General features: G+C 39.6%; 1 protein-coding gene across 4 annotated transcripts in view; it reads left to right on the top strand.

The window, feature by feature from the left end:
• The window catches only part of LOC147727275 (transducin-like enhancer protein 4), a 263,396-nt gene extending 250,544 nt beyond the window's left edge, over window positions 1-12,852 (top strand). For all 4 annotated transcript variants that reach the window (XM_086961337.1, XM_086961336.1, XM_086961335.1 and 1 more), the window contains 4 exons: window positions 3,106-3,256; window positions 5,302-5,378; window positions 9,929-10,364; window positions 12,109-12,852. In XM_086961337.1, the coding sequence (XP_086817463.1) occupies window positions 3,106-3,256; window positions 5,302-5,378; window positions 9,929-10,036 (336 nt within the window). In that variant the 3' untranslated portion in view covers window positions 10,037-10,364; window positions 12,109-12,852. The remainder of the gene's footprint in view (window positions 1-3,105; window positions 3,257-5,301; window positions 5,379-9,928; window positions 10,365-12,108) is intronic.
• Window positions 12,853-13,894: the final 1,042 nt, after the last annotated feature.

Raw genomic sequence — 13,894 nt, 5'->3', positions numbered from 1 at the left:
TCTGCACCACGGGTCTTTACAAAGGTGATGGCGGTGGAAGCGGCACATCTCAGGAGGTCAGGATTCTTGTTTTCCCATATCTGGACAACTGGCTGTTCAAAGCAATGTCGCCAGAGATGGTGCTTTGTCATCTGCTATTAACAACGTGGCTGTTGTTCGACTTGGGTTTTTTGATAGATGTACCCAAATCTCACCTGGTGCCCTCTCAGCGCAACCTGTTTATAGGGGCAGTACTGGACACTACTTGAGTTGTGCTTTCCCGCCTCCTCTGAGGATTCTAGACATGAGGCTATGATTCCAATGTTTCAAGATGGAGCAGCTGTTCCAAAAGGTTCTGCGCTTGCTCGGTCTGTTTGCTTCCTGCATACTGTTGGTCAACCATGCACGCTGGCAAATGAGAGCACTCCAGTGATGCCTTTGCAGGCAGTGGTTTCAACGCAACGGATATCTCAGGGAGGTGTTCAGAATTTCCAGAGACACTACAGCGGAGCTGTCATGGTGGAGTGTTCCAGGTAACCTGTCTCTAGGAAATCCATTTCAAACTCCTCCGGTTGCCACAGAGAGAACGGATGACTCCACTCTGGGGTGGGGAGCTCATCTGGGGGATCTGGAGGTCAAGAGCCTTTGGTCTCCAGTGGAAAGCTTGTTTCACATCAATCATCTAGAATTGCGGGCGCTACATTTGGCTCTCAAGGCCTTTCTTCCCTCCCTCCGCGGTCAGTCAGTTCAGGTCCTGATGGAAAACTACTGCAATGTGGTACATCAACAAACAGGGAGGAGTAGGGTCGTATCGTCTCTGCAGAAAGGCTCTGCGACTCTGGTCCTGGGCTCAGGACCATCAGATTTGTGTAATTGCGATATGGTTGGGTGCTGAATGTGCATACAGACATTCTCAGTTGGCAATACTCAGCCGATCACGAGTGGCATCTTCATCCGGATTTTCAGGATGTGGGGGTTTCCTCGGTTGAACCTGTTTGCCAATCACAAGAACGTGCACTGCCTGTTCTGCAGTCTCCAGTATCCGGTTCAGGGAGCGTTGGGGGACACGTTTCAGTTATATTGGGGCTCTCCGCTTCTTTACACGTTCCCTCCCATACCTTTGATCCCTCTGGTTCTGAGGAAGGTTTGCCAAGACCAGGCCCAAGTCATAATGATCGCTCTGGTTTGGCCAAGATACAGTGGTAGACAGATCTACTTCACCTCTCATCGCGCCCTCCGCTCCATCTCCCTTTCAAGGTGTAGACCTCCTCTCATCACAGGGGCGGGTTCTACACCCCCAACTCCAGAGTCTGCACCTTCATGCCTGGAGATTGGATGGGGCAACTGGAGTTCTTTCTCTCTCCCACCGGATGTGTTCTATTATCAGCCAGGAGACACTCCGCCAAATCTGTTTATTCTGGTAAGTAGTCCTGGTTCGTTAAATGGTGTGGAGAGAGATCAATTTATCCTTTGCAGGCCCATTTATCTGATATTCTGAGTCTTGCTCTTTCCTTGGCTCAACAGGGTTGTGCAGTAGCAACTGGCAAAGGCCTTCTTGTCTGCCTTGTCAGCCTTTCTTTGCTTACCAGACCAACCCTCTTTATTTAAGTCTCCCATAGGCATGATGTTCATTAAGGGTCTCACCAACAGGTTTCCTCCCACTCCATTTATCATGCCACAGTGGGATTTAAATGTAGTTCCTACTTTCCTGATGGAGTCCCCCTTCGAACTCCTGCATAGTTGTCCCTTGAGATTACTAGCATCTAAGACAATATTTCTGGTTGGAATTAAGTCTACCAGGAGAGTTAGTGAGCTGCAGGCTCTTAGTTCGAAGCCTCCTTTTACCTCTATTCATGCGGATAAGATGGTTCTTAGGACCAGAGCTGCTTTCCTGCCTAAGGTGGTCACTCCCTTACCCCTAGGACAATATATCACTTTACCCACTTTCTATCCTCTTCCTTCTGAGGAGGAGGAGAGACTTCATCATCTGGACCCTAAGAGGGCTGTCAGTTTCTACCTGGACAGGTGTAAAGACTTCAGGCTGGACGACTAACTCTTCATTGGTTATGTTGGAAAAATGAAGGCCAAGGCTGTCCACAAGCGAGTGCTGTCCAGGTGGATTATCCTCTGCATCAAGATCTGCTACGTCTTGGCCACGAAGGAGCCTCCTGACGGTATTCAAGTTCATTCCACCAGAGCGAAGTCTTCTGCAAGGCGGCAACTTGGACTTCCCTCCACACTTTTGCAAAGCATTACTGCTTAGACCCAGAGCTGAGGAGGGACGCCCACTTTGTAAGTTCTGTGCTGCACGATTTTGTGGTATAGGAAGGCGGGCACCCTCCTCTGGGAACTGGACTGCTTAGGGATTCAATTCAAAAGGTGAGGAATCCACAGGCAGATGTATTCATCAGAAGGACAAGTTACTTACCTTCAGTAACGCTTTTTCTGGTGAATACGGTACCTACCTGTGGATTCCTCACTGACCGACCTGCCTTGCTGTTGCCTGCCTACTTATACCGAAAAGGTTTTTGGGATGAAGCTCTTATATTTCAATATTATTCGAAATGTTGTGATGCTTGTCACTAGGAAATGTTTATAATTTAGAAGTTCAAGTTTTCTTTGCTTTTTTTATATGGTATTATATATACCTGAGGAAATGTTGTATACGCTGTATACTTGAGAAAGGTTGTCTGTTTACCCATCCGCCTCGAAGGCACAGAAAAAATTGGTGGAACCGACGTTAGCACACCGACTAGGTCTTTTTATGGCTCCAATGACATCACAGAGAGTCGCGAGCAGAGCCGTTCCATTGTCACGTCCTCATCAACGTGGTAGAGCTATGAAAAAAATTTCTGTGGAATGCTGCACAAGGGATAATTCAAAAGTGAGGAATCCAGTCAGATACTGTATCCAGCAGAAAAAGCGTTACCGAAGGTAAATTAGATGTTTGTTTCTCGAAATTCGGAAGGATGTTTGTTTTTTGGCATCCATAAAGTTATGCTTACTTGATGTCTTGTAAGCACTCTTTTTTGCTCACATATGTAGATGTAGAAAATTTCAAACCTCAACTCTGATCTGTCTGGTACCAGATCAATATTTACATATTCTATCTTGTTTGTATTCTAGATCTTTTCACTTGGATATTGTCCAACTGGTGAATGGCTCGCAGTAGGGATGGAGAACAGTAATGTTGAGGTGCTGCATGTTACTAAACCCGACAAATATCAACTACACCTTCATGAGAGCTGTGTGCTGTCCCTCAAGTTTGCTCACTGTGGTAAGTTCTAATGCATTGCTCTAAGGTTCGCATGTGTTATGTCCTCATCCCTTTACATATTTTCAGTTCTGTATAACTTTTGTCTAGTACTTAATTGTTTTGCAGCAAAACGCATCAGTAACTTGTACTACATTCTTTTGGCATTCTCAGTGGAATACAGATTTGTGAATCGGATGGTGTATAGATACTAAATATCGTCTTCCTATCAAGTATGCCCACACCCATGTGGGAAGATGCAATAACTAATATTTCCTGGGCATACAGGATGCCCACATTCTTGTTGGAGGAGAATAATAAAACCCAATATCTCATTGTCATGCGGTCAGTGGTTCTGAGCTGCAGCAAGATGTAGTCACTTGTATCTGCATGTTTGTCTGATGGTACCACAAGACCAACACTTTCTGCTTTAGTGAGGCTAACTTTTTCCACAGTTGGAAGTGGCTGCTTGCTATGGAATGTAGCTGATGTGCAACAAGAAATTAAATGATTTCTGAATGTTTTTACTGACCAACAACTAGAATAACGCAGCAAAACATGGTTGGTCAGATTGAATCAGAATATAAGAATCCACGTAAGTAGCTGTCACAAGATCTCAGATATTGGGGAGTATGATTGGCTTTTGGTAGCCTTCCACACTCTGTATCTGACTTTTAGGGAGAATCCGCTTTCAGGATATTTCATACAGTGATTGGAAAGTGTTGTTTGGATGGCATATTTGGTTACAGCTGTCCCAGTGTCACATATGAGAGTGGCAGGGATACTAATACATGTATATGATGATTTCCAGTTGCAAAAGTGGAAGGGACTAGATCTCCAGGGACATGCCAATTGTATAGTCACATTCTGTAGTCTTTGTAGCCATGCAGTCAATTGGATGGGAGAGATAGGTAGAATATGTTGCTGCAGTCCAAGAGGCTGATGCCCCCCATTACTTTGACCTGATGTATACATAAGTGATGGATGGAATGCTAAATACTATAAATAATTAATGCTCAAATAGCAAATTCCACCTTTTTGTGTGTCCTGTTCTTCAGATCATGGGGAAATCTGTGACCAAGGGAACTATTGCCAGCTCATGAAAAACATTTAGTAATGTTAGCCTTTGGTGAGGAAGATGTTACACACAACGCCAAGAGCTCATTTTATTAAGAAGACAGGTCCATAACTGAATCTAATTGGAAATGTTTATTTTGGTGACATTTGTAGAGTGGCAACATGTAAATACACTTTTATGATACCACATTGTGGATGTTTAGCCAAGAAAGAAAGTAGCAGTGGGACAAACGGGATTAAAACATTAGTTTGCTTCTATTTGTACTTTATGCCCACTTCCACAGGTGGACAGCTACTACATAATTAATGCACAGCATGGGACCTTTAAATAGCCTAACATTGCAAAAGAAGCAAGTTACCTACGATATTGGATCTGAAACTTGAGACAATTCTCATGTCACATTACATGCTCTGTCTGCATCACAGGGGTAGTAGGTAGTCCAGTAGTGCACACAAACAAATAAAAAATTAAGTAGTATCCAAAGTTGTGATTTCTACATACTTAGGAAAGGTATTGACCTACCCTCGCACAACACAGTGGGACCATAATATCTGAAGATGTTGGTACATAGTGGGGAATTGTGGACTTGCGATCAACATCCTCATGTCTCATTAACTTGGCCTATAGTCAACACACTAAACAAAAAAAATTCAACTAAAGTATTGTTACAAGTAAGCAACCTGTTTGTTTTATTTCTTTGATACCATTTTATGTGCCCCATTTTTGCTGGAAGTGACATTGACTCTTTTGCTCATTAGGAAATGGCACATTCATTTTGACCACTAGTGTTGGATAATGTCTTTTACTGCTGCTGTATCAATGGGATCAACCAATGAAGACCATATTTGTTTGTCCTTAATTCTTAGGTGTTTTAATTTTGTAACTGTAAAGACTTTTTTCAATGTAGTATTTATATAAACATAGTATATTCATTAATCAAGTCTGTCAGAGTTTGTGTTTTTGTTTTACTAATATATGCACTTTGTTTCAGGCAAATGGTTTGTGAGCACCGGAAAAGATAATCTTCTTAATGCTTGGCGAACACCTTATGGAGCCAGTATATTTCAGGTAGTCTTTCTTACATTTTTACTGCCATTTACTTAATGTGCCAATTTGCAAGTGCAGGATTGGAAAAGTGGCCTTTCCTAGATCTTTGGTGAATGGACCAAGAGGAAGGATGTTATGTTATAGTATATTTGTTAAGCGCAACATTTACTCAAGGGTATCTTGACGCTGCTTCAACACTAAGTAGGCTGTCAGATTAATGAAAATGTGGCAACGCTAGTTGTTGAAAAGCCAGGTTTTTATAGCCTTTCTGAAAGGCAAGTGACCAGGAATAGATTTAATGTAAGCTGGTTGAGAGGTCCAAAGTTTCTAGGCAGTATGGATGAAGCCTCACCCTCCCCAGGAAACAAGGCTGTAGCTGGGGATTATCAGATTTCTTTCACTCCCGAGCATAATTGTCTGGAAGGGCAGTATTATTTAAAGCCTTGATGAAGGTATTCTAGGCCTTTCCCATAAAGAGCCCTATGGGTGAAGACCAGGGCTTTGAGGGAGATTTTTTGACAGATCGGTAGCCAGTAGAGTTTGCTGCGCGCTTGTCTGTGGAAAGATTTTTAGGAAGACCTAGAAGCATGCGGACAGCAGTATTCTGCATGACTTGGAGTTTGTTAAGGAATTGTTTTTTAATATTCGGATAGAGACCATTACAGAAGTCAAGTTTAGACCAGATAAGGCTGCAAACAACTCATTTCGGTAGCTCCTCTGGGAGATAAAATAATATTTTCTTCACCACTTAAACGGTGTAAAAAGCAGAAGAGATTACTGCTTTTACATGGTCGCCGTAGGCGAGTTTATTGTCAACTTGGATTCCAAAATTTTCACTTTGTCAACTGGGACTTTTACAAGAGTGCCCATTTCTTGTGGCCACCAACTAAAAGACCAAAAAGAGGTATATCTACCGAAGAGGACGTCCTCGGTCTTTCCCGTGTTTAGCTTAAAGCAATTTGAGCTCATCCAATCATTAAGGTCACACAGCTATTGAATCTAGTGCTAGAGTTATCATTGCTTTTGGTCTGAGATACCACTATTTGGCTGTCATCCACGTATGACGTGAGGGAGAATCCAAAAGATTTCACAAGAATAGCCAAAGATCTGACACATATGTTAAATAATGTTGGACTAAGTAGAGAGTCCTGTGCACTCCACATGGTAAAGAGAAAGAGTAGGAAGCAAAGGATCCAAACCGTAGTTTGTTTCCTCTCCTTGAGAAAGGAGCCGAGTGGGGTCTGAGCTTTTTTAGCCAATACCAATTTCTACTAAATGTCCACTAATATTTTGTTGTTGACCGTATCTTAAACAACTGATAGATCAAGCAAGTATCCGTACTGCTTTCCCTCCACTGTCTCGTGTGGCTCTGATTTGTTCCGTATCTGGTCTGCACCCTTATGCAGTCTATCATGATGATGCAATACTTCTTCTCAACAATAAGGTCATCCATCACATAGAACACTCTTACATGTGGATTACTAACTTTATACAACTATTCTGATCATCTATGTCATATATGTATATGTTAACAGTTTGTACGATTATATTGAAGTGGAAATTTGTATTCTGACAAGATAGGGCACACATGGTACTGTTTAGTGGCAAGCATCCTAAGGTACATAGAAGTGCATAATTTTCATAATACCTCTTTTAACTTTCTACAAAGAAACTGATCTAATGGGTGTACTCTACCTTTACCTTCCTGCTCTCTTGAATACTTCAATTACTTTCTTACTCGAGACAGCGGCAGATTTGAACACTGGCAAACCTTGGTCTTGAGGAGCACCTACTCTATGTAGGGATAGCTCTTATTTATTAACCCCCTCACAGAACACCTTCCAGAAGACTTGATGCATTTTTTATCAACACTTCCTCTGTCCCCTTTTAAAGGGTGAACTAGAAGACCCCTGGTGGGGTGTTAAACTTGTGAGAAAACGTAATTCCTTAAAATCGTTTTTCAGAAAAGGCAGACTGGGTGTAATCATTAAGTCCAGGTCATACAAAGCACATAATGTCCCTTTGACCATTGTTGCTGCTAAACTGAAGGTAATTAATTAGAAACTCATTGGTAGAACTCTTTGAAAGGAAATCGGACAATTATGTTAGCTTGTTTGTTCTTTAAGAGCGAATATGCTGAGTTCCGCTTTAAAATCCTCAGAAGGTGCTAACGTGCACTTGACCAGCTGACATTCTTGTAATATAATATCTTGGATAGATTCTGGTGGCTGTGCAGGAGATATGCCTCCTTCATACCAGTCTGTTGGTCCTGCCCCCTTACACAGATATGTAAGGTGAGAAGTAGGATTTAACTTCAAACATGTTTATTTAATATATTGTTTCTAAATGAGTTGTTGCAGAATTGTCCCAACCCTGAAAATAGCTTCTCCACTTCTTGTCTGCAGTCACAGGTTTGCTTATTGTAGGTTCATTTGCTTGGACATCAAAGAGGAAACGTACAAGCATGTCTAGGAGGTAGCAAAGGAAGATTGTGACACAAAATCTCTACCATGGAAAAGCTTGCCTGGGCCAAAAAAGAACAACGCATCTAGTGACTCCCTACCCTCATTCACTTGATGCATATCTCTCAGGTTTCCCAAGTCATGTGCGAAAAGTTCATCCAGTCCAGCTTTTTTCTTTACTTTTTACTACCTGTGGTCCTTAGTCTATAATGTGATAAAGAGGACTAAAAGTACCATAATTCAAATGAAAAGTCTGTACTGGGTCAGTTACTTATGACACTGGTCATTTTTTGAAGCTTTGCTAGGTTGGCTAGACTTGTCTTAATAGTGTTTGGCTGAGATCATGAATTGTTTGACATTTGTAGAGCCGCAGCATGATCTACACTTTTAAGAAACATTTCAGTATGGATGTCTAGCCAAGACCGAAACTAGCAGTGTGACAAACAGCATTAAAGCTTTAGTTTGGTTCTATTTGTACTTCAAGTCTACTTCAATAGGTGTAATTCTGCCACATGATTCATACACAGCATGGGAATCTTGAATAGATTCATACTGCAAAAAATTACTTATCTATGATATTAGATTTGAAGCTTGAGACTATTCTGTAGTTACATGATACTGTCCGCTTCAGTGCTGAAGAACAGTAGAGTATATAAATAAATAAAAATGTAATTAGTTTACTGCATACGTGGAAAGGTTATTAGCCTTCCGTCACACAACACAATGCGAATCTCATCACAAAGGGTTGTATGATAACACAGCCAATTACCACACATTTTTTACCACACAACTTTTTATCATGCATATGCCGTTTCCATGCATTCCTTTAACACGCATGGAAAGTCTATTTAAGGTAAGTATACATATATATAAAACGCTTAGCTTAATTATACTTTCCTTAAATGTGTGTATAATGTATATATATTTTCTTATTATAAAATAAACAGAAAATAAATATAAATATATATATATTTTTATATATATATATATATTTAGGAAGAGACCCCCCAAACCCCACTTTTTTAATTACCCTGACTGTCCAATACACTCACCCTCCCCTAAACCCTAAAAATACCCTTACCACCCAATACCCTTTTCAACCTCTAAACCCTAAAAACATTTACCACCAATACCCCTACCCAACCTAAAACCCTAATAACACCCTTATCACCCAATACCCTTACCCACCATAAACCCTAAAATACCTTTACCACCCTATACCCCTACCCATCCCTAAACCCCTACGCACTCTAAACCTCTATCCAATCCTAAACCCAAAACCTTAAATGTGTCTGCATGTGTATACACACACATATATTTATACGTACCTTAAATAGATTTTCCATGCGTGGTAAAAATGTGCGTGGTAAAGGCTCTGCATGCTAAAAACTGCGTATTGCAAACCTATTATCTGTTTGTATTACTATTCGAACTGGTGTTTTATGTGCCGTTTAGGAATTGAGTAATTGATTTATTTCTAGTGAGTGTTATAAATGCTATTTGTATTATAATATTGCTTTCTTTATTCTCACTGCTACCCATATATTTTTCATGAGATGTCATAAAAATAAAAAAATTCCATCTTTATTTATATGTTCCCTTATCAGACCTTTCTCCTTTTTAAATTTATCTTTTGGTTTTATTTAATTATTTTTTTCTTGGAAGTTAATAAGTTTAAAATATGTTCTGGGTCATCACTGAAGTTACACAATGGTAAAATATATTACAAGGATAAGAGGCACACTTTTGTTGTCTTTACCACTATTTCACAAAATTTCTGCTCTCTAAAAATAATAAATGTTCCTATTCTTTTGTTTAACTGACATCTGGTGGAATTTGTTAAGAATAGCCGAAGTATCCCAATGTTATTTTGTTGAAAATCAAGGTCACAGCGTGTTTTAATGTTGGATATTGAAATGCGCCTTATTTCAACAATTTTTTAGTAAGCTGATTTTAGCAGTCAATTCATCTGGCTGTTTTCCCTTTCTCACAAGTGCAAGCAGTTTCCAGTGTGCTGTTGATGCATGGTCGACTGTCAAATATCACTTTATGTTGTAGCTAAAATAAAATCCTTTATTGTAATGGATGCTCTCTTTTTGTTTCCTTTAGTCCAAAGAGTCTTCGTCTGTGCTCAGTTGTGACATCTCGGTGGATGATAAATACATAGTCACTGGGTCCGGCGACAAGAAAGCTACAGTTTATGAAGTTATTTATTGAGAACTCTTTGTACAAACAAGACTCCTACTAGTTGCACTTTTTCTGTACATTTTTTTTGTTGAAAAACATTGACTATAGATGCTCATTCTCCCAGAAATGGAGATTATTTTTCCTTCCACCAAACCTGCAATTGGATTCTCATTGCTTGCCTTCAGACCTTGTCACAGCAACGTTGTCAGATCATTTTCTTGGAAGAAGCATCCGCACCAATGGACTCTGAACCTTTTAATTGTGTAATATAGTTGTAATATATTTATTTTGTTTAAAGAAGACTTTCTAACAATGAACTGACTTAATAAAGCTGTCTTCCCCTGCCGTGGAAATGAAGGTGCGTTTCCTTTTATTCAGACTTAATGTGATGGCTACCTGTTTGCATGCACTAATATGCAGGTTCTAACTACCTGATTTATTATTGTCCGAACAAAACAAAATGTTGTATTGCCCAGTTTGACAACGTATAAAGTATCTTGAACAGGACTAGTTAGGCTGAATCATGTGAAAAGCCTGTTGTGAGCTCAGTGTGCTTAACTCCCATTGCTTACCATTGATTAGCTATATTGTGATTCTCATTTGCTTGCTTTTATAGTCCTCCCCTGGAGCATAGCCTCTATCACACTTTTGATTGTTTGACTTCTATCCTTGCACTGACTACAATTAAGTTACTGATTTGTTTATTTTTCGTTCAGCACTCCATGAGAGTGCTTGCGTTTTTTAGCTCTCAAACTTGTTAGCTGCTTCATCCATCAAACATCAGCCTGTGCTGGTATTCCCCACTCCTCTTAGCTTGTCTGTAAAACCACAACAGCAATATTTTTGCTGAGGTATGGCTGAAGAGCAGACTTTTAGGGTTGATTGTGTTTTTATCTCCTGCATTCCACGTATTGCATAAAAGAACAAGCTTTGGCAAACAAAGGCTTTTATGGTGCTAGGGGAAGGGCCAACTTCTATACTCATTCAGCTGGTGCCTGAGGCAGAAGTTGTACTTAGCATGACATTTCTCGTGGAGGACCATAAATCTGCTCCCAGGGCTACTGCAGAAGAGGAAATGGCCGATTCCTGCAGAAAGTAAATTAGACCTTGGCAAGCGTTTCTTCCATAATCTTTTTTAATTCTATTTAGAGTTTTCTGAGTTAAAGGCATTTTAAAAATAAACAATGCCATTTATAAAAATTTAAATCGACATTGTTTTGAGATACCATAAGATGTTTGCTGTTTTTTATTTCTTCTACTTCTTTTTTGTAAACAATAGCTTACAGACAAACATCAGTGAAGCCAACTGCTCCACACTTGCCTTATAAAGACACTATTGGCTTTGCCAATGCTTGTTTTTCACTAGGTTACTTTCTTGATTGCTTTTTTTGTGGCGGTATGGTGATGCCTTTCTATACTGAGCAGTCCTTTTGCTCAAGAGCTTTCCTTTTTTTGAACCGGCATGACCCAACCATCAAGATTTCTCAACAGTGTAGCGATAGGAGTGTGATGCATTTGCTTGAAGGACAAATCAATCATAAGTCATTATCAATTTATAATTGTTAATAATGAAAAGAGTGGAGTCCCAGCACTGACAAAGGATTGTCAAAGTAAATGTTTACACTTTCTTTTACATAATTACATAAGCTTTTAGAAGCGCTGTCAATGGTAGGGTGATATTTTATCTCGAATATGCAGGACTTTTACATGCAGGTGCTCCTGAAGGTGTGTTTAAATCCTGCCCTGAAGGTGGCAACATTTAACCAATAATGCATTTCTGGTACAAATTTGTCTCATTTGTCTACGTTGCATCTGGCCAAAATGGTACAGTTGTGACAGCACATGTGGTGATTGTTGACCATTTCGGTGTGATGGTAGCTGTAGAGGAGCTCAAGTGACTAATATAAATCCATATTTTTACTTCTGTGCTGCTTTTCAAAACTGGCTTCGCACCCAGAGTTTTGCCAACCTTTCCCAGCTAACATTTTATTAACATAGTGAAGATATATTTCATGATGCTCTCAATTGTACTCACTATAACCACAGTTTTGTCTCTCCTCCTAGTGTAACGAACTAAAAGAATTTTTCTTATTGCCTTGCAGACTAAAGTTCGTATAGTGCTCCTGGATTTGGCATATCCCTCTTCAACAAATTTACCGCCTTTCATTTCTACTGGGAAGATTACGTCATCTTTGAGTCTGTACCTGCGTACAAGAAGACATTGCCTGTTCATGCTTTTGCATCTGCACCGAAAAGTTGGTTGTCCCCTCCAAACTTGAGCTAAAATTCAGTGCAGATGAGAACGAAACCTCTTTCTGGAAACTTTTTCTTTCCTATATGCTCCCTCTAAAATCACAAATGGATCTGAGTCTATGTCCCAGAAACAGTGCTTTTTTCCATTTCCTTTACCCCCGTTTTTTTTAAAGCCTTTGCTGTTGGTCAGTTTTTTCCAAATGTTTAAAAAAGTCTGACGTCTGTGGATCTGCTGATGTACAGTGCCTTTGCTGCTATGGATCAAAATCTTAAGAAACTGTGTAGATAATCCTTATTGTATAAGTAGACCAGACTATTTACTAAATTTCGTAATAGCAATGGTTTCATGCTGCAAGCTGAGATGGACTGTTTTATTGGAGTTCCAGATGTGGTAGCGAAAATGGTGTCTTAAGTGCTTTGTGTTTGATGTCCTTAACAGTTTCGTAATACTCTACAGTGTAGAATGATTTTTATACTAAACTGTGTCCTTGTACATAGTTCTAATGCATTGTATTGACCACTGGTACTTCTATAAAAGTAGATAATTGTTTTGTGCATTCAGAATTTTAAGCATTAAACATAAGTAACTTCTATCTGTCGTTTCATGGTGTTCTTTGGTGTCATGGGCATTTTTAGCCTTTTCAGTCCAAGAGCAGTAAATACACAGGAACGATCTAATGTCAGTCTTAATAGAATACTCCCACAATAAACCGAATTTGTGCAACAAGAACAATCCAGCCATTTAGCAACTGGTATTCTGAGGAACTTTAAATTTCAGTCTCACTTGACAGATAACATCAAATAAAATGATTTGCTTATTTTTACGAATAATAGATTAAATGTATAACCGTTGTGCACTAAACTTAGCAGTCTCCTTATGAAATTTACACGTTTTGTGGTCTATTGTATTATGGAAATTGGGGTTTATAACTGGATTAGAAATGAATACGTTTGAGTTGGATTTGTTGTTTAAGATCGGATATGTAGAAGAAATTATTTACAGAATCGTATATTTCATTTGATTTCTCCATCTCGCCTCCTGTGGCAATTCAGAATGAATCAAAACGTCTCCACTTCATTGAAGATCAGGCGTTAGCATGTACAAGGGTAAAGAGAAGTTGTATGTGTCAAACCTACTGTTGATCTTACTACGTTTTGTTTCAAATTTTCACGAGTGTCTGAGCAGGTATTTTTAGTTTGCCTAAAATATTGGACAAGAAACTCTTCATGTCTGTCAAAGGCCATGTTGAATCGGTCACCCGTTTGGGAATGGTGTATTTGGAAAATGTTATCCATAGTCAAGCACATCTTGGTGTATTTGTACATATTTAACATCCCTTCATGGGATGAGCAGAAGAGATGGAGCTTAGCTTCCTGTGCTGCTGAAGATCATCTTTGACAGTGTCTTCAATAATTCACCTACATAGTCTACTTCTTGAACCAAGAGTTACTGAACAAAGCCCTTGAGAATTCATGTTTCTTCCGGTATTTGGATTACACCATTTCTAACTCACTGCAAGACATCTTCATGTCAAAACAAATAAATGTTCCTGGTGTTAGCGAATGATTTTCTATCCTTTCTACAAGAAAACACTATTGTAGTGTGCTTTTTTAAAGTGACATTTCGCTACATGT

Source organism: Lissotriton vulgaris, chromosome 3_1, assembly GCF_964263255.1.
Source record: "Lissotriton vulgaris chromosome 3_1, aLisVul1.2, whole genome shotgun sequence".
Lineage (NCBI taxonomy): Eukaryota > Metazoa > Chordata > Amphibia > Caudata > Salamandridae > Lissotriton > Lissotriton vulgaris.
The sequence above is the reverse complement of the archived record's forward strand: the minus strand, read 5'-3'. Positions and strand labels throughout refer to the sequence as shown.